The sequence below is a fragment of the Mytilus edulis genome, chromosome 12 (assembly GCF_963676685.1).
Source record: "Mytilus edulis chromosome 12, xbMytEdul2.2, whole genome shotgun sequence".
In the NCBI taxonomy this organism is placed as follows: Eukaryota; Metazoa; Mollusca; class Bivalvia; order Mytilida; family Mytilidae; genus Mytilus; species Mytilus edulis.
This window is the reverse complement of record NC_092355.1, coordinates 71,031,627-71,059,058: the sequence shown is the minus strand read 5'-3', so window position 1 is coordinate 71,059,058 and position 27,432 is coordinate 71,031,627. Positions and strand designations below refer to the sequence as shown.

The following is a 27,432-nucleotide window of genomic DNA, read 5'->3' as shown; positions in this document are numbered from 1 at the left end:
AATGCTTGCGGTTGCATGGTCTGTTGTTGAATTGATTTTCCAATTTAATGAAAAACTGATTAAATACAACACTAACTATTGCACATAATCAAATGTCGTATCCGTTGAAATATTATGGGAAGTTTTGTTTAAATTAAAGTGTTTTTATATTCATTTGACAATTTCATTGAGGTGTGAACTGTGTAAAAAAGTTCCCGTAAAATACCATAACGTTTTCAAACGTACCTGAGTTAAATTAGTCGACTCAAGAAATGCTACGATATAACTTATAATGTGTTAATTGTAAAAATACTGCCTCGCTACATGACTAGTCGTACATGTTAATTCTCTATTACGTGAAATAATGCAATTTAAAACTTTATGTTGATAAAAGTGATATGACTAGTCTTTTTTAAAGGTGATCCTGATCTAAAGATACAAACAAAATCTAACTAATGCATTCGCTCAACATTTATGAAAGTCATATGAGACCTCTGTTTTGATAAAAAAAATAGAATATGTTTTTCTATATTTGAATGGCTACGTTGGAATATGAATATAAACATGATAAAGTAAATGGACTTTTTTTTTATAATAAATGTTTCATTCTTTCAAAAGTTTCAGTAAATTACTATTATTGAACTATTGTCTTCCCATACTGTTATTCGCCGATAAATATCAGTATGCCGTAACATTAAACACAATACCAATTGTTCGAACTTCGACAATCGACACCACCAGTTCTATTAAAAGCTATGATTATATAACTTTTAAAAATCATCAAACAACTGGTTTGGAAAAGATTACTTGAGAAGTTGAAGCGCTTTAAAAATTTCAAAATCACATTAACATCACACATATTTTTCACATGCTGCATTGTACGAAATGAACGTGTTGATTGTATATAGTCCAGTCAATCTAGCATAAATTTGACAATAACCCGAAAGTAATTGCAACAGAAGATTTTTTAGTTTTAATCTTAAGCATTATACCCCAAATAAACACAGAAAAAAGTCCCATAAAATCTAACTTGAGGAAGACTAAAAAAATCACCATTAAAAATCCCTATGGAGATTTGCATTGAACAGGGAGATATCTCTTGCAAAAAAGGCAGAAATATCAATAAAATTGATACAAAATTATAACTTTACCGCTTCTATTCATCAGAAAGTTTTGATTTTTGATTTTTTAGCGGTCTTTAGAGTATAACAAACAACTCTAAAGGTGTTTTCTCATCTTTAATCAAGCTATAATCTAGATTTTGTAATTCATTAGTTGACCATTTATTGAATTTTTAACATGTCAAGGTAAAGAATCTCAAATTGAATAACAATAATTAAGCATGCATTCTTCTTTTTGTGGTTTAAAGTTTCTTTAGATAAGTAAGTTGCTGAAAAATATAATATACAGATATAAACAATACAAAATTTTCACATATTTTTTCAAAATGGTCATAAAGCTTCAAATTTGCAATTTCTTTTATGAAAAATGCACGAAAAACTACCCATAACACTTCGGTTTTGTACATTTCATGAGCAGACTATTATATAATTTAGTCAAATACAAACTTCTAACCCCATCAAAGTATCATTCTTTACATAAATTTCAAGAAAAAACAACAAAAAAATGACAAAAAAAGACAATTTTTTGCAAGAGTTATCCCCCCTTCCAATGTTAATCTCCTCTTAAGGGCCTATTGCTACAGATAAGAACTAAAACATTTTCTGTTGCAATTAGTTTGAGGTTAAATCTTAGTTTGACTGGTTTGATATAAAAAATGTCACAATCCAGTTTAGCTTTGAAATGAAACTGGAAGATTTATTAGAGGCTTGTTAACACTCGCTGAACGATACATATTTTGTCGAATATTTATTATGAGTGTGTAATAAATGTAAATGTGATTTTAGAGGTCATAGTTAAGTATATATGCATTGATTGAATAATTCTCCTAAAATTATAACTTCGAAAAATTCATTTCGTAGTACTTTTAAATTGTGTAGTTTTAAAAATTATAATTAAATCTATCAACAAATCGGATATAGTGCATTTTTATAAATATGAGTATCAATTCGCAATTTCAGAATCTAATGCATTCTGGGTAATATTTCCCAAAGTGTACACCAAAAAGTCGTGATTGGTTAAAAATGTTGTTAACAATGAAAATGCATCCAATGACGTGACGTTATTTTCATTTTTGGGGATACGAACAATGAAATTACCCATGGTTCTTCAAATCCTGAAACGGCCAATTACAATGTATTTATTTAGTAAATGACAACTTCAATTGTCATATATGAAACCATTTACTCAAATATCACCTTGACAATTGATCTCATCTTCTTTATCCCAACAATCAGGATCGTTATCACAGACCCATACTTTAAAAATACATATTCCGTTATTACACTTGAATGCGTCTTTGTCTCCTATGAAACATCCTGAAAATGAAAGACCAAGAAGTTAACATTGTTTATTTTGCAAATTTAGCTTTGCAACAATTATTTAATTTAACTATACAAACGATTTCTCATACGAACTTTGTTCAGTTGTTGTCTTACTTGTGATTTCATCTGTTCTTTGCTTTGTACAAAACATAAGTATGCGATGAACATACGTTTAATTTTGTTGCTCATGTTGTTACAATTGTCCATTCGTTTGATCTGTTTGATCGTTTTAGTTTGCCATTTGATTAAAGTTATGGTGGTGTCGAGGCACGCAATTATCTTTAAAAAAACTTATTATGTGCATGAACTTTATAGATTGATGAAAGTTATTACACAAAATCTTGTAGATATTCTGCCTTTTCGTTCTATTAGATGTCGGTGTCATCAATGTTACAAAGCCAAGTCAAGGGTGTGTATGGTGCACTTGAACAGATGCGTTGTTCGAAACTCCCCACAAAATGTTGGCAAAAGATGATGCTATGTTGGTTCCCATACTGGTACCGTCAATCCGCAAAAAGTGCTGTTTGTTTAATACAAAATTGTTGTTTTTGAGAACTAGTTTCAGCAACTGAACGAGACGGTCGGTTGAGGAATTTTATCACTACAATTGATCCATGCTTGTTCACAAGCGACTTATCTTTCATTTTTGGAATATTGATGAGTAAAGTACACACACCCATCGATCCTAAAATTGTGTTGTTTGATAAGGGATTTAATGAATCCATTTTCTTCCAATAATCTGTTGTATCTAGAATGTAGGATGGCATTGCCCTAACATGTGGTCTAAGATTATAATCAACGAATTCAGGTATGTTTTCGGTTGGATGGCATTGGCAGATACTATCGGTCTTCCCGGCAACACTTCTTTGTGAACTTTTTGGGAGCAAGTTAAATTGACTGTATGTGCAGGTTTCAACAGGTCTTTGATAGTCGTTCGTGTCGTTATCTATGTGTTTGTTTGTTATTCATATCTGAAAGGATACTTTCTTGTGTAGGATCACATTCTTATTGTTTGTCAAATTTGGTGTTTGAAAGCTGAAGATACCCTTCTTAAATGTGGTGGTTTTGTTAATCACAACAACGACACCACCTGTTTATGCTTGTTTAATAACAATATCATTTCGGCTTTTTAGGTTGTTCACGGCTTGACTTTCTTGTTCCGAGAGATTTTGTATACGTTTACCACTGACTATTGATTTTACTTCAATTCTGATAGATGATACAACAGATTCTAAATTATCGTTGTTACTTCTTGGTGGATTCCATTCGATAATTCTTAAATCTGTTGATGTCCATGTCTTCTTTATCACTCTCATATCCAGACTCGTTCATTCGGGCTTCTGTTAAGTTTTTTTTTGGCTTTTAAAATGCTCTTTCAGGCGATCACGTCTTTGTAAATTGATATACATCTGTCTCCAATTACAGAATGTTAATATCAGCTGGTATAGGACAGAAATGTATACCTCTACTTAATAATTTATCTTATGAGTTGGTTAATTCTGTTGACGACAGATTAACCACTAAATATTCTCTCGCTCTAGAAATATAATTTATATCAAAATATTTTAGATGATCTCTGGTGAATTTCTTTTGCTGCTTGTTTTTGTAATTTTGCCTACACACACATATATATAGATATAGATACACACAAGTCTGAATTGAAAACAACGTTCAAACCTGATTGCGTTGGATGAAAATATAGATTATTATGATACTACCTTGGCAAATAGCTTCCAGCTCGTCACCGCCATCTTCACAGTCAGCATTACCATTACAAACCCAGTTTTCGGGAATGCAAGTACCATCGCTACACTCATGCGTATTCTCAGATTTGTTACAAGATATAGCTATAGAATAAAATAATACATAACTTCGATATTAGTCAGTAAAAAAACCCAATAAAAAATCATTACATCGTGAATATATTCATCATGCTGACATGCACAATATGAAATGTTCAAATTAAATTGATCCATTGATACAAAATCTTGCAAGGACAATACACGTACCGATTATCAGGTTATCTGCATGTTGATATCGTAAAATATCAGCTGCGAGACATAATATGAAGCTTTTTGTCGAGTGAGCGTAGCGAACGAGATCAAAAAGTCTTCATATAATGTCAAGCAGCTGATATTTTACAATATCAATATGCAGATAATCTGATAATCGATTTATCGGGCTATATTTGCGTGATTCAGAAGTGTTTTCTTTGTTTCACCAGGACACAAAAGATGACTTGATAAGTTCAGGTCAAAGTTATTAACGTCGGGTCAAACATTATAACGTCGTTGATATGTCCGGGTCAAAGTTATTAAGGCTGGGTCAACGTATTTGACGTCACAAAGACATGATACGGAATAATATTAAGAGCTGAACAAAGTCATATAGACAGTGGGACGACCGATAAAAGCCAAATATTTGCAATAGTATGTAAAACTTCCTTGTTGTTGTATAGTGTTGATCAGTACTCAGTTTTCTGTGTTGTGTTTTGTGCAATTTTGCTTGTCAATTTGTCTTTTTTTAAGCAATGGCATTGTAAATTAATTTTCGACATTACATTTTTAATGTCCCTCTGATATCATTTGCCTCCCTTCAATGTAAAGGATATCATTGTCGTATTTAAAACCGTTTCCTTTAAAGTTGTTTCATTCAATCGTCTATTAGCGCTTGAATATTAACCAGCAAAATTATGTTAACAAACTCTTGTAATTTGGTTTCGAAAGTAGACTTTGCAAATTATTCATTTTGATATATTTACAAACCCATTTTGTCACAAAAACCTGTTTTTTGACGCTATCATTTGTATTTAATTGATCAACTTATTTGAACTGCTCAAAATTCATGAAATTGCCGATCGGAAACTCACATATTAAGCTGTTTTCTTATTGATAGAGTATGAAATTTTAGGCAATGCTCTTTCTTTATAAAAAAATAGAAAATATATCTTTAACCTTTATAAAAGCAATGTCAGAACATTCAAACACCACAACCCATACCTGTTTGAATGGAATAGACAGAACAAAATTGGCATATAATTCCGAGTGTTCTTTGCCTAATAGCTGCATTCCGTTTTTTGGGAATAGTATACATGTGTATAGTTTTCTATAAAAGGGTTGAATCCAACATTCCTTTCATAAGGAAATGCCTGTTCTGCTTCAGGTATATGCCAGTAGTTTTCAATTCGTTTGATGTGTTTGAGCTTTTGGTTTTACCATTTCTTAAGGGGATTTTTATTTTGAATTAACCTTTGTTTTCGGTATTTTCTGATACTTAATTATAAAACCGCCGCAGTTTAATATCAAACTCAAGATAATTCCTATGATTTTCTGCATCTCGATATTACTGCTGTGCATTTATTAAGAAAATTATATTCCCTAACACATACAAAACGTACAATTTGTCGATAATCTTAATGTTTCTAACCCCGAAATATACTATCTCAACTGTATTTGGCCAACTCTTTCTGAATTTTTTGTTCCCTCAATGTTCTAAAACTTTGTATTAATTTGGCTTTTTCGGAAATTTGATACAAGTATCACTGATGAATCTTTTGTAGAAAAATAAGCGCGCCTAGCGAACAAAATTCAAATCCTGGTATCTTTGTTGCTTATCTTCACATTATTTGAAGCTTGGCTGATATTGTCGCATTAACAATCATATCGGATCTTTATTTTTTATATTAGTCAAAATTTTCATAACTTCTGCCTAACTTAAAAAATAAAATCTAATGATCATACCTTTGCAAATAGCCTCTGGTTCGTCACCACCATCTTGACAGTCTTTATAACCGTCACAAAACCATTTTGCAGTTATGCAAGTACCATCGCTACACTCAAACTCATTCTTTGATATGTCACACGCTGAAGTACACAATAGAATATTAGTATAATAGTATCAGTAAAACAGCAAAAAAATGCATCGTCCATATTTTTATGATGCTAAAATGCACAAATCAAATATTCAGATAAAAATAGTTCCATTGTAACAATCATTATCCCAAATCCTGTGTGGAAAATACAGTAGCTAATACTTACTTTGTGCAGCAAAATATTTGCAATATCATGTATAACTGTTGTGTGATTTCTCTTCTACATTAGCTAGAGGTATAGGGGAGGGTTGAGATCTAAAAATAACATGCTTTACATTTGTGCGCCTGTCCCAAGTTAGGTGCCTCTACCCTTTGTTAGTCTTGTATGCTTTTAAATTTTAGTTTTTAGTGTATATTTCGGAATTTTGTATGACGTCCATTATCAATGAACTAGTATACATTTTTGTTTAGGAGCAAGCTGAAGCACGCCTCCGGGTGTGGGAGTTCCCCGCTTCATTGAAGACCAATTTGTGTCTTCGGCTGTTGTATGGTCTTTGGGCGGGTTGTTGTCTCTTTGGCACCATTCCCATTTCAATTCTCAATTCTATATATAAATATTTATATATATAGAGTCTAAAATAGCAACAATCAACATTCAATCTTTCTAGGCGTGGATAAGTTTGTAAATAAATATATATATACAATGATCCTACCTTGGCAAATAGCTTCCAGCCTATTCAAAGTAAGGTTTTATATATGTTAACATTATCATAAATACTACATAACTCATAAAAACTAAATAAAATATAATGATCCTACCTTTGCAAATAGCTTTTACCTCGTCACCACCATCTTCACAGTCTTTATAACCGTCACAAAACCAGTTTGCAGTTATGCAACTACCATCGCTACACTCAAACTCATTCTGAGATATGTCACACGCTGAAGTACAAAATGAAATAATAACTAAATATAATATTAATCAGAACAACAGAAAACCATTCATTGGCAATATATTGATCATGCTGAAATGCACAATATTAAATATTCAGATACAAACAGTTCCATTGTAACAATCATTATGATTCCAAATCCTGCTTGGAAAATACACTAGCTAATATATACTTTGTGCAGCAAAATATTTGCAATATCATGTATAACTTCCTCGAAAACTAGACTTTGCGAGTTATACACAAGCTCAATATACTAGTATCAAGAACCTGTTTTGTACACGCTTACATTATATTTAATTTATCAACTTAGTTGATGTACTGTTCAAATTTGGCGATCAGAAACTCACATATTAAGCTGTGATATTGTTAATTGGATGAATATGGAATTTTTGGCAATGCTCATTCTTTTTGAAAGAAATTGCAAATCTTTACAAATTAAAAAAGCAATGTCAGAACATTAAAATGCCACAACCCACACTTGTTTGAAAGAAATAGCCATAACACAGTTTGCATTTCATGTCCGAGTGTTCTTTGCCTTATAGCTACATTACGTTTTTCGGACATAACATATTTAGTTACCTGTAACATGCATAAAACCAGGTGTAATCATGCATTTTCTACATAAGGGAATGCCAGTAACAAGTCAAGAATATATATGACAGTTGCTTTCCATTTGTTTGATGTGTTTAAGTGTTTGATTTTGCCATTTTTAAAAAATGTATACTTTTTAATTTTCTTTGGAGTTCGGTATTTTATTGAATTAATTTTTAAACCGGTGCTCAATTTAAGATTAAGTTCAAAATAAATCCTATGGTGTGCCGTATGGAATATGTCATGAAGCTACCTGATATGCATTTCTTAAGAAAAAATCGTGTTTCATCTAAGAATCTGTCTGGTAAGTATTATCGCAACGACTAATCTCATGTACTGGCATCTAGACCACTTACTTTTATGAAAATACCTTGTTTCCACCTTTTTTGAATAAGCATAAGAACTTCAAGGAATTTACTGTGCCGTTGATGTTCCGTTCAATTTAGTCAGGGGTTATGACTTTATAAACTAGGGGTTTATTATTAGGTGCTTCGGAAGGGTAAGCAGATCCTGCTCCACATGTGGCACCTTCGTGTTGCTTATGTTATAACAAATCCGGTAAAAAGTCTTTTTCGGTAGGTCACATTCATGAAAGGGAAGGTGATTGTAGTTACGACGTTCTGTACAAAGCGTATTATATATCTAATTAATAAAACCATCATAGATACAATGATTAAAATATTATATTAACGCCAGACGCGCGTTTCGTCTACAAAAGACTCATCAGTAACACTCGAAACGAAAATTGTAAAAACGGCCAAATAAAGTAAAAAGTTGAAGAGCATTTAGGACTAAAAGTTCCTAAAAGTTTTGTCAAATACAGCTAAGGTAATCTATTCCGAAGTTAAAAAGCCTTTGCATTTTAAAAACTCAAATAAGTTTTGTTTAAAGTTAATTTTATTATAATCAATTTGAGTGGTACCTTTTAATATATAATTGATGTCATATGAATTTTATAACTAATTTCTTCCCCGATCGATTAGTAAAATGTAACAGGGAATATCAGGAGAAGCTTGGAATCCAGAAATATATTGTAATAAGCCAACAATTGAAATAAATATTTAATTATGTTGTTAAAAAATAAAATATATAATTATGGAGTTCCGACAATGAAATTTATCGACAGTTTTAAGTTATTCCTATGAATACTAATTGTGCTTCTTTAGTAGTAGACGTGTTTCTTAATTGTTATTAGTCCTAATGTATAGCCAAAACGATGATGAATTTATCACACAAGTTAAATAATTGATTAATCTGACCAAATGATTTTAATATAAATGGCTATGTATGTTAAGTTATTATCCTACATTCTGTTGTTATTGTTACTTATATTTGTCATACTGTTTATAACGTCTTTAAAGATGTAAGAAGATTTGGTATGAGTGCCAATAAAACAACTGTCCGCTAAAGTCACCTCTAGTCTTCATTTGTAAAAAGTAAACCACTATAGGTTAAAGACGGCCTTAAATACGACGCCATGGGTAATCATGTATAAGGACTTGTACATACAAATGCAGCGAGTTCAATCGTTTTAACAGGCTTCAACACTCACTCTAACCTAAATTAATGGTATAAAATTACAACATAGGAATACACGCTATAAATATCACTTGAGGTGGCTTAAATCAATAAAAAGATATTAACTAAAACAAGTAAACATACACGAACGATCTACGACATATTATAAATATAAAAGTTAAAAACAATATCGTGCTTCTATGGCGAACAACCCTCACCACCCCAAAACAAAATCTGGGTTGATCACATGAGATCCGGAAGGGAAGGCGGATCTTAATCCACATGTGGCGTCCGTCGTGTTTCTCGTGTCAGGACAAAACTGGTGATGTCATACGATGAGACTAGCACCATCTCGTAGAAAAAGGATTGGCATTATTGTTAAATATTGATTGCTTATGAAAGGAGATTCATTAAAAACATACACGCTGAACTGTTTCATAGTGCTTTTATAATGCTTTCATAAAGACTCTTTATGAAATAATATGAATTTTTGCGTTATTCATTATTTATTTTTTTATACCTTCTGTAAACAACTTTTCCCTGTAAATTCTTATTTCAAATCCACTTAATAAAAATTCTACCTTTCTGTACACTTTGATATACTGATAATGTGTCACACAAAACAAATGCATTAATAGATTACAAAATATAAAAAGAAGTAAAACTACCGAACTACTATGAAAATCCAATACGGAAAGTCTGTATTCATATGTCAAAATCAAAAATTGAAACACATCTAACAAATGAATAACAATTCATACTTCTGACTTTGTACAATCATTGTCTGATGTAGAAAATGGTGGATTAAACTTGGCTATATAGCTGGCTAAGCCTCTCCCTTGTATGACAGTCGCATACAAATCTATTCAGATTGAACACTCATATAATTTATTTGATTAGTATCAATACATATTATACCTTAGAGGTAAGGAAAATTAAAATTGAAATATCTATTACATATATATACTTACATGATACCAGGTGACATACTATGAAAGATATATAAACTGGTTTTAAAACAACAGTTTTGATGTCAAATATTTCCATTTCACAATATATCAATTTCAACAATATATAATATTTCACTTATGATATCAAATACCTAACATTTGTGTATCTTCACACTTCGACAAAGCATTATCTCATGTGTATAATGTAGATGTTGCCTTAAAGGCGAAACAAATGACATCAATGATTTTGTTTATCAATCGGGACCTTTTTTAATTATTCTAAACGGGAAAACAAGATTTCAATGTATTGAACAATATGCATCATAAAAACAACTTCCATGATAAACAATAATAATTGTACAAATATTTTAACCTAAATTGTCATTTTAAACTTATATAGTCTTAGTTGACTGATTTGAAATCTCCATAGGAAAAAAAGCCAGAAAAAAAAAGCGGTTATGCTTTAAGTTTTCAGTAGTGATGCAGATCGATAGTGCTTACAGGCATTTCAGATCCATCCAAACATGACGAAATAAACAACAGCGTTCGACAACATTAAGAAGCTTACAGACACAATCAGACAAAATGAGATTTATTCAGTCGAAATAACGTTAACAATTTGGCTGCAATATCAAGATAAAATATAATGGAGACAGCTTCACATATGCTCTTTCTCTCTTTAGATTATACTACCAGATGGGGACATAATTTAAATTCTGCACGACACACGGGCGCTCCATCTATACAAGCCTGGGTTCCTCTCACAAACAAACAAAAGTCAAAAAGCAAAAAAAGGTCCCGAATATGTTTATTATTTCTAAAGTTGACATGATATGCAAACTCAACATGTATGCTCTAAAACTTTTTTGTCTATTGAAATAGATATATGAAGACTTGCTTTGTTTTGAATGAATTGTACAATCTCCAATGAATTTTGCCAGCTTTTAAACATGTTCTTTTTATAGTCTAATTTCTCAAATCTGCCTACGAAAGAGAGAAAAGAGTTGTTTAACCAGAAACGAGAGTGTAATTAAATAAAATATAAAAACAGCTATATCGATCAGTATTCTATATTACTATTTTAAGCTAAAACATGGCTAACAATTTATCAAGCGAAGCATTCTTAAATGATTTTTTTGTTAGGGTTTTTGTAAATTAAATAAATGATTTTACGCTTGTGTTTTAGGTAAGGGAGACGGTATGTACCTAATAAAACGTTTACACCCGCTGCATTTGTTTGCACCTATCATACGTCAGGAACTTGATGTTCAGTAGTAATATTTGTTGATGTGATTTATAAGTGTTTCTCATTAATCAGTTTTGTATAGTTTTCCGGCCCTTTTGAATGGTTTTACACTGATCATTGCTTAGGGTCCTTTGTAGCTTACTGTTCGGTGTGAGTCAAGGCTCCGCATTGAAGACCATACTTTATCTATAATGTTTTTTCTTTCACAAATCGTTATTTGGATGGAGATTTGTCACATTGGCACTCATACCACATATACTTATATATATATATGTAACACTCCATAACGTGTCCATCCCCCCATCGTTTCCGTTTCCCCCAAGCGTGTCTATTTTTCCCAGAAGTGCCAAGAATGTTCAATATTGCCCAAACGTGTCCGATTTCATAACTTCAAAACGTGTCCGATAATTGTTTTTCGCCCAAATGTGTCCACTTTTAAACGCCAGAACGTCTCACGGCTTTTAGTACTTATACACGTATGTTCATAATGACATCAATAACGTTCACGACAGTTAAATTATGAAGGACACAGTTCATGAAATGGTAATTTATTAGCATTAGTTTGTCCAATGCCAGTTGTTAATGATTATCCTAACTAAACATTTAACCTGTAACATATAAACTTTTGACTGAAATGCTTATTGTCCAGTTACAAGTATATCATGCCCATTTAGAGCGAACATACACATGTTTTAAGTACAGTTGAATCAATCGTTTACTATGAAAATTATTGTATAACCCAAATTATTGTATACTAATGCACTTCGAGAATATTGAACGGCGGGCTTTCAGTCGAATTGACCTTCTTTTTTTTAACAGTTCTGGTATTTTGAAATTAATTTTAGGTAACGAGCGTCACTAAAGACACAAGAAGAAGAGACATAACGTCCAGTGCCAAATGTTTTATTCGTAATTTAAACGACATAATGTAAAACGATATATACATTAGATTCTATTATCATAACGTGAATTTAAGAGTGGGATTTATTTTTTTACGGTTATTTGTAACTAACACTAGTTGGGATTTTAATCTTAAAACATAATTGCAAGTAAAGATCGATATGTTTATGACTGAAGTAGGAAGCTACTTCAATTTCTGTTTTGTAATAGAGGCTCTTTGAAATAATTGAAATTTTAAAACAATATTGCCTTTCGAAATATAACTGATGGCACATTATAAAAAAGTGAAATGCTACAACGATTTTAATGCGCAAAGAAAAAAGACCTAAAGTAATTTATTCTAATATTTTAATGAAATAGTAAAAAATCGTAAAATGAGTATACAATAATAAAAGAACAATAACAAAATAACCTACATATTTATAATATGGACAGGAATGAAAATTCCAGTAAAAGAAAACAAACTTGAAATGGACAGATTTGGGAGAATTGACATGTTTGGACATTTATACAAATGACACGCTTTGGCAACCTTTTACAACTAGACATGATTTACAGTTTATTGACGTCGATGTGGACACGTTTTGGGGACTCGGACACGTTTGATGGGAACGACACGACTGGGGGGGGGGGGGGAAGGACACGTTCTTGAGTGTTACATATAATGATAATTTATCGTCGCTGGGCTTCCAAAATGTGTTGTATCATGTTTATGACAAAAAAAAAAAAATTCTTACAAAATGTTCTATGATAACTTGCACTTTATTGTATTTGGCTGTGAAAAAAAACTTGAAATTTCTCTATCTTATAAAATCTACCCTTATTCATGTTATTTTCACATAACTAAAAAAATTACAAGCTTTAATTCTCAAAATTGATTTTACAACTATTTTAAATTTACATACAACATTTGGGAACCAAACTTCACAAAACATTTGAGATTGGCAATTTTGTCACATGCCTTATTTCAATTGTTTTGATTTGTGTGAATGTGTGATATTTTGGATTTCAGAGACTTCCTCCCGCCAAGCCGGTTTGTGTGAAAAAAGTAATTTTTGCAACAACAAAAAGTCATATATACGACATTTTGGAAGCCCAGCGAAGTAATTGTTCTAAGACTGTAGGTTTTATGTCAATTTTATATAGAGAAAAAAAAACTTATTTGTATAATTTTGGGGCTTTTTAATGAAAAAGAAAACAAGTTGAATCAGTAAACCATAAAGTGGATCATTTGAAACTTTATAAAAGAAAACAAACTTTGATCAATCTTTTCTATTTTTAGATATTGCTTATTTAAGAACAAAGTATATATACATTGTTTCTTCGTTTAACATGTTTAACATGTTTAATAACGACACACATCCTAGATAAATAGCATTGATTCGAATTTACGGGCAATTATAGAGTTCAGCAAATGGTTGCCATTCATTTCACAGACAAGTCAATGTTATCTTTTTTTAAACTCTACATACGTTCGATACAGTAAACAATTTAGTTGTAAATTATCCTGTACAAATCAAGGTTAAACTTCTGACGTCATGTATTATAATGTATTTGTATAAAATGAAAGTGCGCATATAGGACTGATGGAGATTTGAGCTCTGCATACAAATGCACACTAGAATATCTGTAAGACTTAACATATTCAATTTTAGGTAAGACGTTTTATTTACCTTTTACGAAAACAAACCAGTACTCGCATAGACTATTTTATTTGAAAAAAAAAATAACTTTAAACTTTCGATGTTCATTAGATTGAAATGTAAATAAAAAAAACCTAATCATTTATGTGTTTTTTCATATTAGAAACAAAAAGTATTCAATGTTGAGATTGAAAGATAGTTTGTTAACGTATGTATGTCGTACTGTTATACCACTGTCCAGGTTAGGGGGAGAGTTGGGATCCCGCTTAATGTTTAACTCCGCCACATTATGTATGTATGTGCCTGTCCCAAGTCAGAAGCCTGATATTCAGTGGTTGTCGTTTGTGTATGTGTTACATATTTGTTTTTCGTTCTTTTTTTATATGAATACGGCCGTTAGTTTTCTCGTTTGAATTGTTTTACTTTGTCATTTCGCAACCTTTTATAGCTGACTATGCGGTATGGGCTTTGCTCATTGTTGAAGGTCGTACGGTGACATATAATTGTTAATTTTTGTGTCATGTTAGTCTGTTGTGGTCATTGTTCTCATTGGCGATCATACCACATGTTCTTTTTTATACATAATAATATTGTCACGAAATGGGGGTTCCTTGAAATGGAACTTGTTTTCCCTAAAATTGTGTGATGATGTTGTTAAAAGCTTACCGTTAATTGACTGTTCCTATTATCTATTTCTTGTGTAACTATGTTTGTTAACTTTTTATTATTCTTGCCTATGTTTTTACAATCGGAACACCTGTGATATGTTTACTTCAAATGACGTACAACACAATGACGTCATAACCTATTTTTGTTATGACTTCGGCTTTGGATTTGATAATTTCGGTGAATGGTAAGCCAAAATGGTAAATGGTAAGCCGAAATGGTAAATGGTGAACCACATCGGTAGATTGGTTTACCTAAGTATAAATACGGCGGGAAAAAACCGGATAAGACTTCAATACGACTTTACCCTGGACAAGTATCATAAGCTAATTCCAAGAGATTTAAATATACATGTATTGAAACCATTTCCAGACTAAGTAGTAACCAGACTATTTCCGTATAATGTGGGCTTGTTAGTTCCTTAACAAGTTGCATTTAGAGAATAACTTTTCGAGAGAAACGTTATCTTTTGACATTGCATTTGATTTACCATTTGACGATTACCAGACTATAGTTCGTAAACTTTTGGGTTATATACTCCCGCTATCAATTTTCTTTAATTCACGATGTTCTTAGGTTAATAAAGTATTTGATTGTTAGACTAGAATACTTCTGAGAGATATCATATTTGTGTGAATTGTTGATATTAAATGCATCTAAAAGTAAATACAAGTTGATTTTTATTTAACGAGTCTGTTAGTTTTACAAAGAAACTAAACAGAACCAAACTGAGATCTACCAAAATACCAAAAAGCCACAAAAACCTATACAGAACCAACCTTAGATCTACCGGAATACCACAATGTACCACGATACCAGAGTACCACGCTACCAAAGATGGATCGCCAGTTACAACTTTAGTTCATATATATACCTAGACATTTTTATAAAACACGTGCTTATAGCAACACATTAAGGGTTACACATTCATTGTTTAACACCAAAGCCTGACCGCTCGGTTTTCGTTACAATATATACATTGTATCACTACTCATTTTGTATATATGCTGTACTCCCTGAAGAACGGCATAGACAATCAACATACCATACATTTCAAAAAGTTTTTGTAATAGTTATCCCACGAGGACGCGGTGTGTCAGTGTCAGATGACCCCGATGACCGGAGGCCAGATGGTGATCTGACACTGACACACCAAGTACTTCTTTACTGACTCGCCCCTCTTTGGAAAAAGTAATAAATCAAATTTAACAATCAGTCTGACAACTCACTTATTGACGAAAAGGGTTTAAACCCCACTGAATAAAGATCTGCCAAGTCACCACACTTTTGAAAAGATCGTGCTTCCTTTAAGTATGTTGAATAACTGGTAGGTGGTATCCTGTCGTCCTGGTGTAGTGGTATGTGTCGTGAGTTGATATGTTTAAGGTTTTGAGTTCGAATACCAGCATAGACACTGGATTTTTTCTACGTAAATTTTGATAGTTGTTTCCGTATAATCAATTAAACGTTTTATAGTGGAATTGACATTCCCGACAAAAGTTCACAGAACAAAGGAAAGCATGCAAAACAAAAAAAAAAATCAAGCTGGTGTGATCTGGAAGGGGTAATCCGGCTGAGATCACCCCTGTTAGAACAAAGGAGTTGGGATGTAACGATCAATGAATCGACATAACAAGAAGCTACCTGTATAAAAAACCTCTTTCAAATGAATGTTAATTTTGATAAGTATAATGAACGTTTTGCACTTATTCACATAATAGAAGTATATCGTTTTGAAAAAAAGCAATTATTGTACAATTTCGATAGCAGTCTCATTTATTTAAATACATGAACAGAAAATAAGAAGATGTGGTATGAAAGGCAATGCAAAAAATGTCAACATTATTTTATTTTTATTACACACCTGGCGTGTCAGTATTGCCCAAAGCAAGTCCTCATTACGGTATATTGTAAACAACTATAAGCTGCCTTCTTGATTATATCATATAGTGTTGGTTTTTATTGCCATTGATGAAGTGTCACCCGATCAATTATTGGTTGGCATATATTATGCAAAAAACAACTCTATTTATCACAATATATAATTTCTTTGAAAGTCCAAACTACATACAAATGGAAGATCGAAAATAGAAGTTCTGTTCAGTTAAAATAAGCTTATACATATAATTTGCAATGTATGTTAAATAAAGTGGTTGTACAAAATATAGAATAAAAAATATTGAATCAGTTAATTATGAGAGGCTTGAATTTCAAACTTACTATATTTTCGGAAAACGTTATATAGGTCAGGTCAATCAATACACTCTACATATAGTACATGTACGTGTAAACACACAGGTGAAAGTAAACACAAGTGACTTTCTAGTTGCAAATAAGACGTTTGATAATTCCTATGTTATACATTGATAAGTATTGAGTGAATAAGATGCAATTATAATATCTGAACAAGGTAATAATGTTGTTACTATGCTATATCCATAACATACAACTGTGCAAAAGTGAAAATTAATATGACCTAGTTTCGCAGTAAAATATACGTAGTGAAATACGAATAAAATGAATCAATGAAGGCTATTATTAGAAAAATTTAAATTAATGAACGTGGTACGACCATCAAATTTCAGGTTATTTTCATACACCAACTATATCCGTATAATAATATGAAAATAAAAAAAAGCGTAGGCTTTCTTACATCATAATCTACTGTCATATAATTTTATGATTCTCATATCAACATGAAAACGTTTAAATCATATATCCTGTGTCTGTCTGGTTTATTACCTGATATTTAATTGTTATTTTTTTTACATTTAAACTGTTTTCTTGAATTTGTAGAAATGTGCAGTGATATGAATTCTTTAGAAGTGAATGAAAACATTTTCGGCATGAAAAAGATATCATATTGGAAGATATATGGTGTCAGACAGTTTCCATATCCAGGAAATCGTAAACACTTCCCAATTTTTAGTCGGTCTTTTAGTGGACAGATTATAATAACTAATGATGTGTTTGGAATGACGATTCATCAGTTCGAGCGAGAATACAAACAATGTTTAAAAAGACGATTTGCCAAGGAGCAGTGGATTTTAAACTTGCAGTATCCTATTAAATCTTCACGGCAATATTTAGAGTATCTGGAGAAGTGCACTTGCCATAACGAAGGTACGCATCAATTAGGAGATAACTGTATTGTATTTTAAGCTCCGACGGCATCAATTGGGGATTTGATGGTCGCAAATTAAGTTTACTGGCGACGCGTTAGCGGAGACAGTAAAACGGGTATTTGCGACCATCAAATCCCCAATTGATGCCGTCGGAGCTTAAAATACAATATTGTTATCTCCATTCTAATGAAACTGACAGAAAACAACGTTAAAACATGTATTTAAAATCTGTCATATGCCGTCTGCGCTTGCGCGTACGTCCCATAACATCAATTGTCAATTGATGCCATGTAAATAAGTGACGTTATCCAATCAAAATGAACGTTACAAACGTTGTTGCATTAGAATAATTGTTAGACGTGTATAATAGTTTATCAGTTCGTGTCTTCTTTTTGATAGTGTTTTATCAAATTTGTATTTTGTATCATATCATCAAATTAATAAATGGATAATATTTACTCACCAACGAATTAAGAATTGAGATGTTTAAGTCATATTGTATCATGATTTTCTTCTGATCGTCCTTAATACAAGTTATTTTAGGTAAACTATATGCCACGTCCCTGAATCTAGCAATTATCTATACAGCATATTTTTTTAATAAACATAAGCAACACAACAGGTGCCAAATGTAAAGACCGATCTGCTTATCCTTCCGGAGCACCTGATATCATTCCCAGTTTTTGGTGGGGTTCGTGTTGCTTAGTCTATAGTTTTCTATGTTGTGTCTTGTGTAATATTATTTGCCTGTTTGTCTTTTTATTTTTAGCCATGGCGTTGTCTCTGGTGTGTGTTTGTTTTCAGTGTAACATTTAAAAGTTGTTTAAGAGGGCCTATTTAAATAAATCGTTCCCATTACATGATATGCATGCAATTAATGTTTGTTTCCTTTGAATTTTATACAGGTTATATTACCTGTCAATCGTCTAATTTGACAGAAAAAAGATTTTTTGATAATCTAGTGAACGTAGTTGGTACCGAAATAGAAATACGAAAAAGACAGCGTTTGTTTGTACTGAGGGACAAAGTCGACTGCGAAATGAATACAAAAATAACATTTATAACAAGTGGCAGTATTGCTGAAGGTTTGGACTTACCAGGAAGCGATCTAGATCAAATGTTTCTTATAAACGGTGTAGAAATTGTTGATGAAAACATTGTAGATTTTCAATGTTTTTGTACAACATTGGTAATGGAGATCAATTCTCGACTTCCAGGGTTTGTAAAATTGAGGTTAGTACATGTGAGTGATGTAGAATCGCAAAGCATTTTCAATATTTTAGATTGCATTAAATCCACGGATGGAAAGTTATACTTGTCAACTAAATTGTTTATTAGCAATATTACTGGGGTTAACTTTTCTACACACCAGGTAACAATTCATGGCCCATGTATATCTCAGAGCTCTGAAGCGGTTGATTTTGCATACTGCTTGCGAATAAGATATTGGCCTGACGTTGCAAGACGTTGGATTTATAGACACAGACAACAGTGGCCATGTTCTGCGGTAATCAATGAAATAATTCAAAGTGGATGTTTAGTGGTTGCGGTAGGTCCAAAAAATGTAGAAGAAAATGATTCTCTCTGGCGATTGTCTTTTTCAATATCTGAAAAGAAACTTCTACACTCTTTCAACTACACTCAGCTATTATGCTATGGATTACTTAAATTAACACTCAAACAATTTATCAACAAAATCCATAAAGCTAAAGATTTATTGTGCTCTTACTTTATCAAAACCTCTTTATTCTGGTTGTCCGAGGAAGTGTGTATTGAAACATTTCGAATTTCAAACTTACTCATTTGTTATAATCTTTGTCTCGACAAACTCATGATGTGGGTTAGGGAATGCTACTGTCCTAACTACTTTATACCTGAACATAATATGTTTCTAGGGAAAGTGAATTATACAAACAATAAACCTCTACTGCAAGTGCTTCAAGCTATCAAGAATATTGGAATCGAAAATGTAAAAGAAATATTTCTACAGGAAGATAGATTTACTAGTATGTATCCTACACTATCGGACACATATCATTTTAAACTAGATCTTTTGTTTTATAAACTAGCAAAGATAACGGCCCCGGAACACGAATATAATTGTTATCTAACATTGAACCTAATAGAGTCTTTTTTGAAATTTGAAAGATCTGCATACATAATTGGAATATGTGAAAATTTCAAGGCCACAGTAAATCAATATTTGATACAGTGGCTTCCTTCACCTATACCGTTCATGTCGTCACAAAAAGAAATGTATCAGTTAAACAAATCACGCCACAAATATTTGAAAAACGGATTGATGTGCGATGCAGTGTCTGGTTGGATCTTATATGCTTCGTTCTATTATAATGAAAAGCAATACAACGAATCGCTTAAAATTGCAGATTACATATTATCCCGCTGTATTCCTGGGTTGCTTCGGTTACACCGTGTTGTTTATCCAATTAATGAAATCATGAAATATTCACAAGAATTAAGCCATGAAAGTGAAATATTAATATCAGATAGGATGAGATTATTTACCATCTACAGTGTAAGATTCTTACGTTATTCTCCGTTAATGCCTGACGAACTAAAATTGGAAGTAGACATGGCAGATATATATGTTCCTCCTCTGGTCATGTGTAATTGTCTACGATTTTTGTGTTATCATCATCTTGGGGACGACCACAAAAAACAACAAGCATTGGAAGATTTACGTATCACTATACTAACAAGAAACGTGTTGCCGATTAATCAGCTATCCGACTCGTTAACAATACTTGGTGTATGTTACAAACTTAATGGTAATACAGAGGCAGCTATTCAGTGCTATGATCAAGCTTTTCGTTGTGAGGGAAGACTTTGCACGTCAACAAGAACAAGGAAATTGCAAATTTTTTAAGTTTTGTAAATAATTTTTTGTAACCTATATTCATTTTAGAAATAACAACGTGAACAACGTTAAACAAATATTTACTTCCATATAAAATGAAGGAAAGTCATGAAAGGAAAACAAGTATACTGTTACAAATAACCATTTCACAAATGATATCGGATATGTTCCTCACGTCGTAACTACAATCCCCTTCCCTTTCATGAATTTGACCTACCGAATTAGACTATTTACCGGATTTGTAATCACATAAGCAACACGACGGGTGCCGCATGTGGAGCAGGATCTGCTTACCCTTCCGGAGCACCTGAGATCACCCCTAGTTTTTGATGGGGTTCGTGTTGTTTATTTCTTTAGTTTTCTATGTTGTGTCATGTGTACTATTGTTTTTCTGTTTGTCTTTTTCATTTTTAGCCATGGCGTTGTCAGTTTGTTTTAGATTTATGAGTTTGACTGTCCCTTTGGTATCTTTCGTCCCTCTTTTACAATAGACACCAACTATAGACTGTATGAACTGGTGTGTGTACATAATTTTACTAAAGTTTAAGTGACTGGTGTTTAAAATTACTTAATTTTTATTTTACTTTCATCTGGTGATAGGAATGATAGTCTAACTGTTTATAAAAGGAGATGAAGTATGCTTGTCAATGAGATAATTGTCAAACAAGGTTGAAGTGAATTGGAACTAAGCAATTGAAATCAAACGTTCGACCTTCAACAACGTGAAAATCCAAAACAGTATAGTCTGCTATAAAATAACCTACATATAAATGTTTAAACACTTCAAAAGTAACATTACAAAATTCTCAACTCCGAATAAAATTTAAAACTTAGAGGCAAATTTAAAACGGCGGGTTTCGTAATCAAATGGCAAAAATGAGGATAAAAACCTGAAACGAATGAATACCATTTAAACGAGACAGCCATACATTGTAACATTCACTTTACCAAAATCAAATATAAAGACATAAACCAACGAAACTAGCTGAAATTAGTTCATCTGGCCGGATGTTTTTGAAGATATGAAGTGAAATTTCGATTCATACATGCTTCAAAGTTGATGGATTAATATGATCACTTCTTCGTATTTTACTATTAATAACATTTCATTTTAAAATACACACAGGTGATATAGGTTGACATATATCTGATTATCCTGCTAGTCAGCTATTGTACAGATAACAGGTGCACAAATAATGTTTTGCTTTATTTGAACTTGTACAAAAAAGTCTGTTACCCCTCTTCCATGTTGAGAAAGCGGAAGTGTTGATATTTCTTTTTGCGTACTACTTCGTTTGTTCGGTCCTCTCTGTGTTTAAACTATGTCGATTTCTTTGAATAATAAGGGTCAATGATTTAGAAATAAGCAACTAAATTTTTAAGTGCTGGGTGTAAATTTTAGGATAAAAACAATACATGTACTTTGTTGGAAAATATAAAATTTATTGGTCATTACTGCGAAACAGTCGACCAGCCTCGCTTTTCATCCTATTTTTTAATCCCATACAAATAGATTTAATAGTAGATATTTATTTTATATATTTTATCAAATTAGGGTCCTTGTTAGATATGTATGTGCAAAATGGGACTGCGTTGAATAAAGTATTAACGTCAACTTTCAATTAAAAATTTTAAAAAAATCCACAGAGATTATCTGTGTGCAGATGATGTGCATTCGTTTTGATATGCTGTGATAAAGGGACACGGATATTACAAAACTAATGTATAGCGCTGTTGTATAAAGATAATAAATCATAAATCTATACTGTGCAAACTGTTTGTACTTGCAGTACTAACAAATACTTGAACGGATGTCAAAGTGTTTTACATTCTCAATGTGTCATTATTGTGTCATGCAGAATATGTAAAGAGGTAATATGTTCTTGTTAGAGTTTAATTTAGTTGGATGTACGCGGACTCATTTTGCCTAGGATCAACGAAGATTATTTGTTTTCATTTCTTTATTTTATTTATGTTATTGCTTTGAACATTTTTTCATCATTTGATTTCAATATAGACACAAACAACAAGATTAACTGTCAATAAACTGTATATTTCGACTAGTTGATGGGAGTACATGTGTGTGTTTTTGTTGATACATGTGATATGTAGCATCAGCTGATTCTCTTGCATTTTCCTCAACAGCAATATATTTTTTTTTATCAATATGATTGGTTAGACAGAGGTTATTTATTGTCAGTCATTTGTCAGGATTTTTATCATTATGACAATTTCTAATAATGATAATTTCTTTAACAGTATATGGACAATTGTTTGCTGTTGGCTGATCATGATGCACAACTTTGGAACTATCATTATCTATAGGTGTAGAGGAATGCATTTATTTTGGCAAGGGACTATTAATATCTTTAGGGTATGGTAGAAAACTGTTACTAAACCTCAGACTTTCACACGGGTAGTACAATATTACACAACACTGTTCATGTAATACTCGTAAATAGTTATCAAAAGTACCAGGATTATAATTCAGTACGCCAGACGCGTGTTTCGTCTACATAAGACTCATCAGTGACGATCATATCAAAATAGTTATAAAGCCAAACAAGTACAAAGTTGAAGAGCATTGAGGATCTAAAATTCCAAAAAGTTGTGCCAAATACGGCTAAGGTAATCTATGCCTGTGATAAGTAAATTGACGGGATTGAAGGTGGACATCTATAATTCTGAGTCGTTCATTGTTACAGTTTTCAATCATTATCACCGTAGGGTGTTATTGTTTTTTTGCAAATTCCTAAGAAATACGATTCATTTTCAAACTGTTGCTTAATTTTCTTAAAATCTTGTCTCATTTTCAAAGTATTTTAAATATTTCTATGAATTTGGGATTTGTAGCATTCCACGTCCATCACACATTGCTTATGTTACAAGAATATTGATTGAGTGTTGTTATTTCTTTTTCAATGTGTAGTGTTACATGACCGAAGTTTGAAATATTAGTAAAATATTTTTCAACCGAGTTGTTGTCATAAAAGTAATGATATTTACAGCCAATTAATAATGGAGGAAAGTCCGTGACGGTAGTATAACTAATGTATGCCAAATTGTATTAGATCGAAATATTTTTTATTCAAATGAAAATCTAAAATTCAAAATTTCAGCGAAAATGTTTTCTCGTGAACAAAGATTCAAATATACAGCATAAGAATACAGTACAGCAAGTAATGAATAACTAGTCAAAAACAACATCATATCTCGCTTTTGGTATGCATTAAAGCTTCCGGGAATAAAAAAAAATGAATTCCAGAACAAGGATAATAATGACACGTGTATGTACATTTGAATTAAACAAATGCATTAATACAATGACAAACTTTAAGATAACTTTATTAATAGGATTCTTGACATTCATTGTATGTGCAGGTATCGTTACCTAGTTCTATATATATGTTTGAGTGGTAACACTTTTATTCTTCTCCTGAAATATACAAAGAAAAACATGAAAGTTAAGGGAAATACCAGTTTGTCTGTTTTAATCCGTTTTAATCTGTATATAGCGATACAAACTTCAGTCTTACATCTATATTTTTAACATTTTGATTAACAACATTCACTAATACAGTAATTAAGGAATACTATAAGGATATATAATATAACTTGATCCCAATAAGATTAATTTCACTCAAGAAACCACATAATGTGGATTTTAGTAGTTATAAGATTACCTTACGGAATTCAACACCGAGAAAAACACTGAAGTTAGTGCATGGTTAACATATCAAGGTCCGACATGACAAAATTGACGAAAAAAAAAGCTTTTCAAGCGAGAAAACAAACGATTATTGTTATTTTGAAAGCTATTCACTGATTACGTTGAAGGTTTGATATTCATAACAGTTTTCTAAATCTTACTTCTTTCCATCGAAAATACATACAGTTAATAATTATGGACCATGTGTCATTTTGAAAATATTGAGTATTCTTTATATAACGTGTATAATGGTTTCAACAAGATATATCGAAATAAACGTAATCTATATATACATGATATATTAAGGGAGTTCGCTTCTCAGTTTCAAAGTAATTAACTTTTCAGAACTCTAGTTTATATTGATAGGGGATTGATAAAGGAATCCAAAGAGCAAAAAAAATATATAGGTCACCGAAATATTAGCCATTGAATTTTTGGCGGGAAACTATTCTCTCTTAACTTTTCATAGCTTTATCATTGACAAGTTTAAGTTCTCAAAAGCTATGAAAAAGTAATTAAAATGTTATAAGACTTTTACAGATGGCTTATCATTATACATGTAAAAGATTTACAAAAAGAAAAATAGGGGTTACCGGGCAATTTTTTTCAAGGTATTCAAATGGATAAAACCAGAGGATTCCGAAAAATTGTGAATATATATACCAAAACATGACAAGCCAACTTCCTTAACTTAAAAGGAACAATTACATCAAATTTAAACTCACAGTCTTTGTTTGTGATGGCGATACTTGAGGAAAATGCCGGCACCTACCATTAACCAAATACCAATCATTGCAGCAGTTGTTGATCCAGCGATGATTCCATATAAGCTATACTTTTCATTTTCCATCTGCACAGTTTTAAAATCTAATATTAAATTACGGTCTAGCAATTATTAAATTGAAGGAATTAGTAAATTTATGATTGATTTTAAATCTAACTGATATACATTATATTGATTATAATACATGATGCTAAACCCGTTTTAAATCAATTTCTGTTGACTTTAAATCTACTGATGAAAATCTTTTTATTTGATATCTTACCTAGAATTTCTAGAATAACCGAAATAATTGCGTACTGAATGAAATGTGTCTAAAAAGCACGAATCCTAGCAAACAAAATTATTGTATTTAATCAAATACTGGTGATAAGTAAAGGGACGGAATACATTCCGATGGACATGATTTGTGTACAAAATAAAAGACCCCAACATTATAATATACAGCAACAAACGAGAAAACAACTTCACAGTTTATGTACAAAACAATAAATACAAAACAAGTGCGTTATACAGCAAACAAAAAGTGCTGAATAACATGCTCCTGAATTTAGACAGGCTAATGCATAATTTGGTGGGATGAAACATGCCCTCTTCAGTCAAACCCTCCCATAACCTAGGAAAATAGTGTTATGAGAACACCTACATCGTTTTGGTTGCATAACAAACTGAATTACCAGACGCATTGAATTGACATCTTATTTAATTTGGATACAGTTTACATCATTATTACCTTTAGCTGATTTATTATAACATAAGCAACACGACGGGTGCCACATGTGGAGAAGGATCTGCTTACTCTTTCGGAGCACATGATATCACCCCTAGTATTTGGTGGGGTTCACGTTACTTATTCCTTAGTTTTCTATGTTGTGTCATGTGTTCTATTGTTTGTCTGTTTGTCTTTTTCATTTTTATCCAGGCGTTGTAAGTTTATTTTCGATTTATGAGTTTGACTGTCCCTCTGGTATATTTCGTTCCTCTTTTATCACCACATGTTTTCATCGTATTGATTTTAACGAAACAAATACTCTCAGAACTTTTATTTTATATAATTTCTGGTCAATGAGTACTTTTGTATACTTATTGAAGCTATTAAACCAAGAGTTCCAAATGGTGAAGTTGAAATCAACCCTTTATGAATTTTACGGACGCCATCACGAGTGGGTTGACCGTTATGGAATAACCGTTTCACAAATGATATCAGATATGTTCCTTACGTCGTAACTACAATCTCTTTCCCTTTCATGAATGTGACTTACCGAATTAGACTATTTACCGGATTTGTTATCACATTAGCAACACGACGGGTGCCACATATGGAGCAGGATCTGCTTACCCTTCCGGAGCACCTAAGATCGCCTCTAGTTTTTGGTGGGGTTCGAGTTGTTTATTCTTTGGTTTGCTGTGTTGTGTCATGTGTGCTATTGTTTGTCTGTTTGTCTTTTTCATTTTTGGCCAGGTCGTTGTCAGTTTATTTTAGATTTATGAGTTTAACTGTCCCTTTGGTATCTTTCGTCCCTCTTTTAAATGCATCGTGAGATATCGCATACTTTTCAAATGTATCGTATATTAGTCGATAAAGAATTGGCAAAGTATTATAAAAAGATAAATCGAAATTAGTGCATTCCGTTATTTTCCTTATTTGTATAAGGGCAGTACAATGAAATTGATGAAATAAATTTTAAAAACTTAAGATATGAACTAACCTAGCTGTTCTTGTATGTTTTCTTGATTTATACAAACGTCAATTGAAGTCATCTGGCCACTTTCACTGACGTAAGCCTCATTAGTTGAGGTCAATGAATTGGATTGTTCTGTTGTCCTATCAATCGTCCTAGAATTAGACGCCGTGCTGATTTCGACAGTGGGAATATTAAACATGTTTGTTGTGGTATGCTTTGTTGTTTCTTTTTCCTTTGGAATATATGGTTTTCCTGCTTCTGGAAATGTTAAATTTCTTTTAAAATATATGATGCATCAACGATACCTTTCAATAATAGTCAGCTAGAAAAACACAGTCTATTATATGTATGTCATGTACCATGTCGTCCTATCACTATTTAAAAGTATATTAATATAGGTCTGGGGTTTATTCATATATTGATGCATATATTTAGAGCTAGAAATTCAATAATTGTTTTAAACTGTTTTCCTATACATTTCTACACACAAACAATCAAGCATTATCTTATTATGAAGTATAAAAAAGAAGATGTGGTATGATTGCCAATCAGA

At 32.0% G+C, this 27,432-nt stretch overlaps 3 protein-coding genes across 7 annotated transcripts in view; 1 reads left to right on the top strand and 2 right to left on the bottom strand.

Annotated features, from left to right (window-relative positions):
* The window catches only part of LOC139499281 (uncharacterized), a 740,979-nt gene that overhangs the window by 684,002 nt on the left and 29,545 nt on the right, over nt 1-27,432 (bottom strand). The gene's annotated exons all lie outside the window — the stretch shown is intronic.
* Nucleotides 2,287-7,797, bottom strand: LOC139497817 (low-density lipoprotein receptor-like). The gene is made up of 5 exons (XM_071286052.1): nt 7,767-7,797; nt 7,054-7,176; nt 6,164-6,286; nt 4,142-4,270; nt 2,287-2,417 (listed from the first exon to the last, which is right to left on the bottom strand). Exons 1-5 carry the CDS (start codon nt 7,795-7,797, stop codon nt 2,287-2,289), a joined length of 537 nt encoding a protein of 178 aa, XP_071142153.1.
* Nucleotides 13,731-20,755, top strand: LOC139499042 (uncharacterized). 5 transcript variants are annotated; one of them, XM_071287709.1, is made up of 4 exons: nt 13,967-14,047; nt 14,199-14,243; nt 17,498-17,824; nt 18,732-20,755. In XM_071287709.1, exons 3-4 carry the CDS (start codon nt 17,500-17,502, stop codon nt 20,711-20,713), a joined length of 2,307 nt encoding a protein of 768 aa, XP_071143810.1. In that variant the 5' UTR covers nt 13,967-14,047; nt 14,199-14,243; nt 17,498-17,499; the 3' UTR covers nt 20,714-20,755. The 5 variants fall into 5 exon arrangements, with proteins under 5 accessions (XP_071143809.1, XP_071143808.1, XP_071143810.1 ...); XM_071287706.1 differs by having other exon boundaries at nt 14,199-14,276; XM_071287708.1 differs by lacking the exon at nt 14,199-14,243 and having other exon boundaries at nt 13,731-14,021.

Excerpts from the sequence above, each read along its gene's own strand:
- LOC139497817 (XM_071286052.1), bottom strand. The coding sequence starts at position 7,797 with ATGATTACACCTGGTTTTATGCATGTTACAG. Across the intron at positions 4,271-6,163 it reads ACCAGAGGCTATTTGCAAAG|CTATATCTTGTAACAAATCT; the intron begins GTATGATCATTA and ends TTTATTCTATAG. Across the intron at positions 2,418-4,141 it reads GCTGGAAGCTATTTGCCAAG|GATGTTTCATAGGAGACAAA; the intron begins GTAGTATCATAA and ends TTTCATTTTCAG.
- LOC139499042 (XM_071287705.1), top strand. The coding sequence starts at position 16,526 with ATGCAAAAAATGTCAACATTATTTTATTTTTATTACACACCTGGCGTG. Across the intron at positions 16,605-17,497 it reads CAAAGCAAGTCCTCATTACG|AAATGTGCAGTGATATGAAT; the intron begins GTATATTGTAAA and ends TTGAATTTGTAG. Across the intron at positions 17,825-18,731 it reads GTGCACTTGCCATAACGAAG|GTTATATTACCTGTCAATCG; the intron begins GTACGCATCAAT and ends AATTTTATACAG.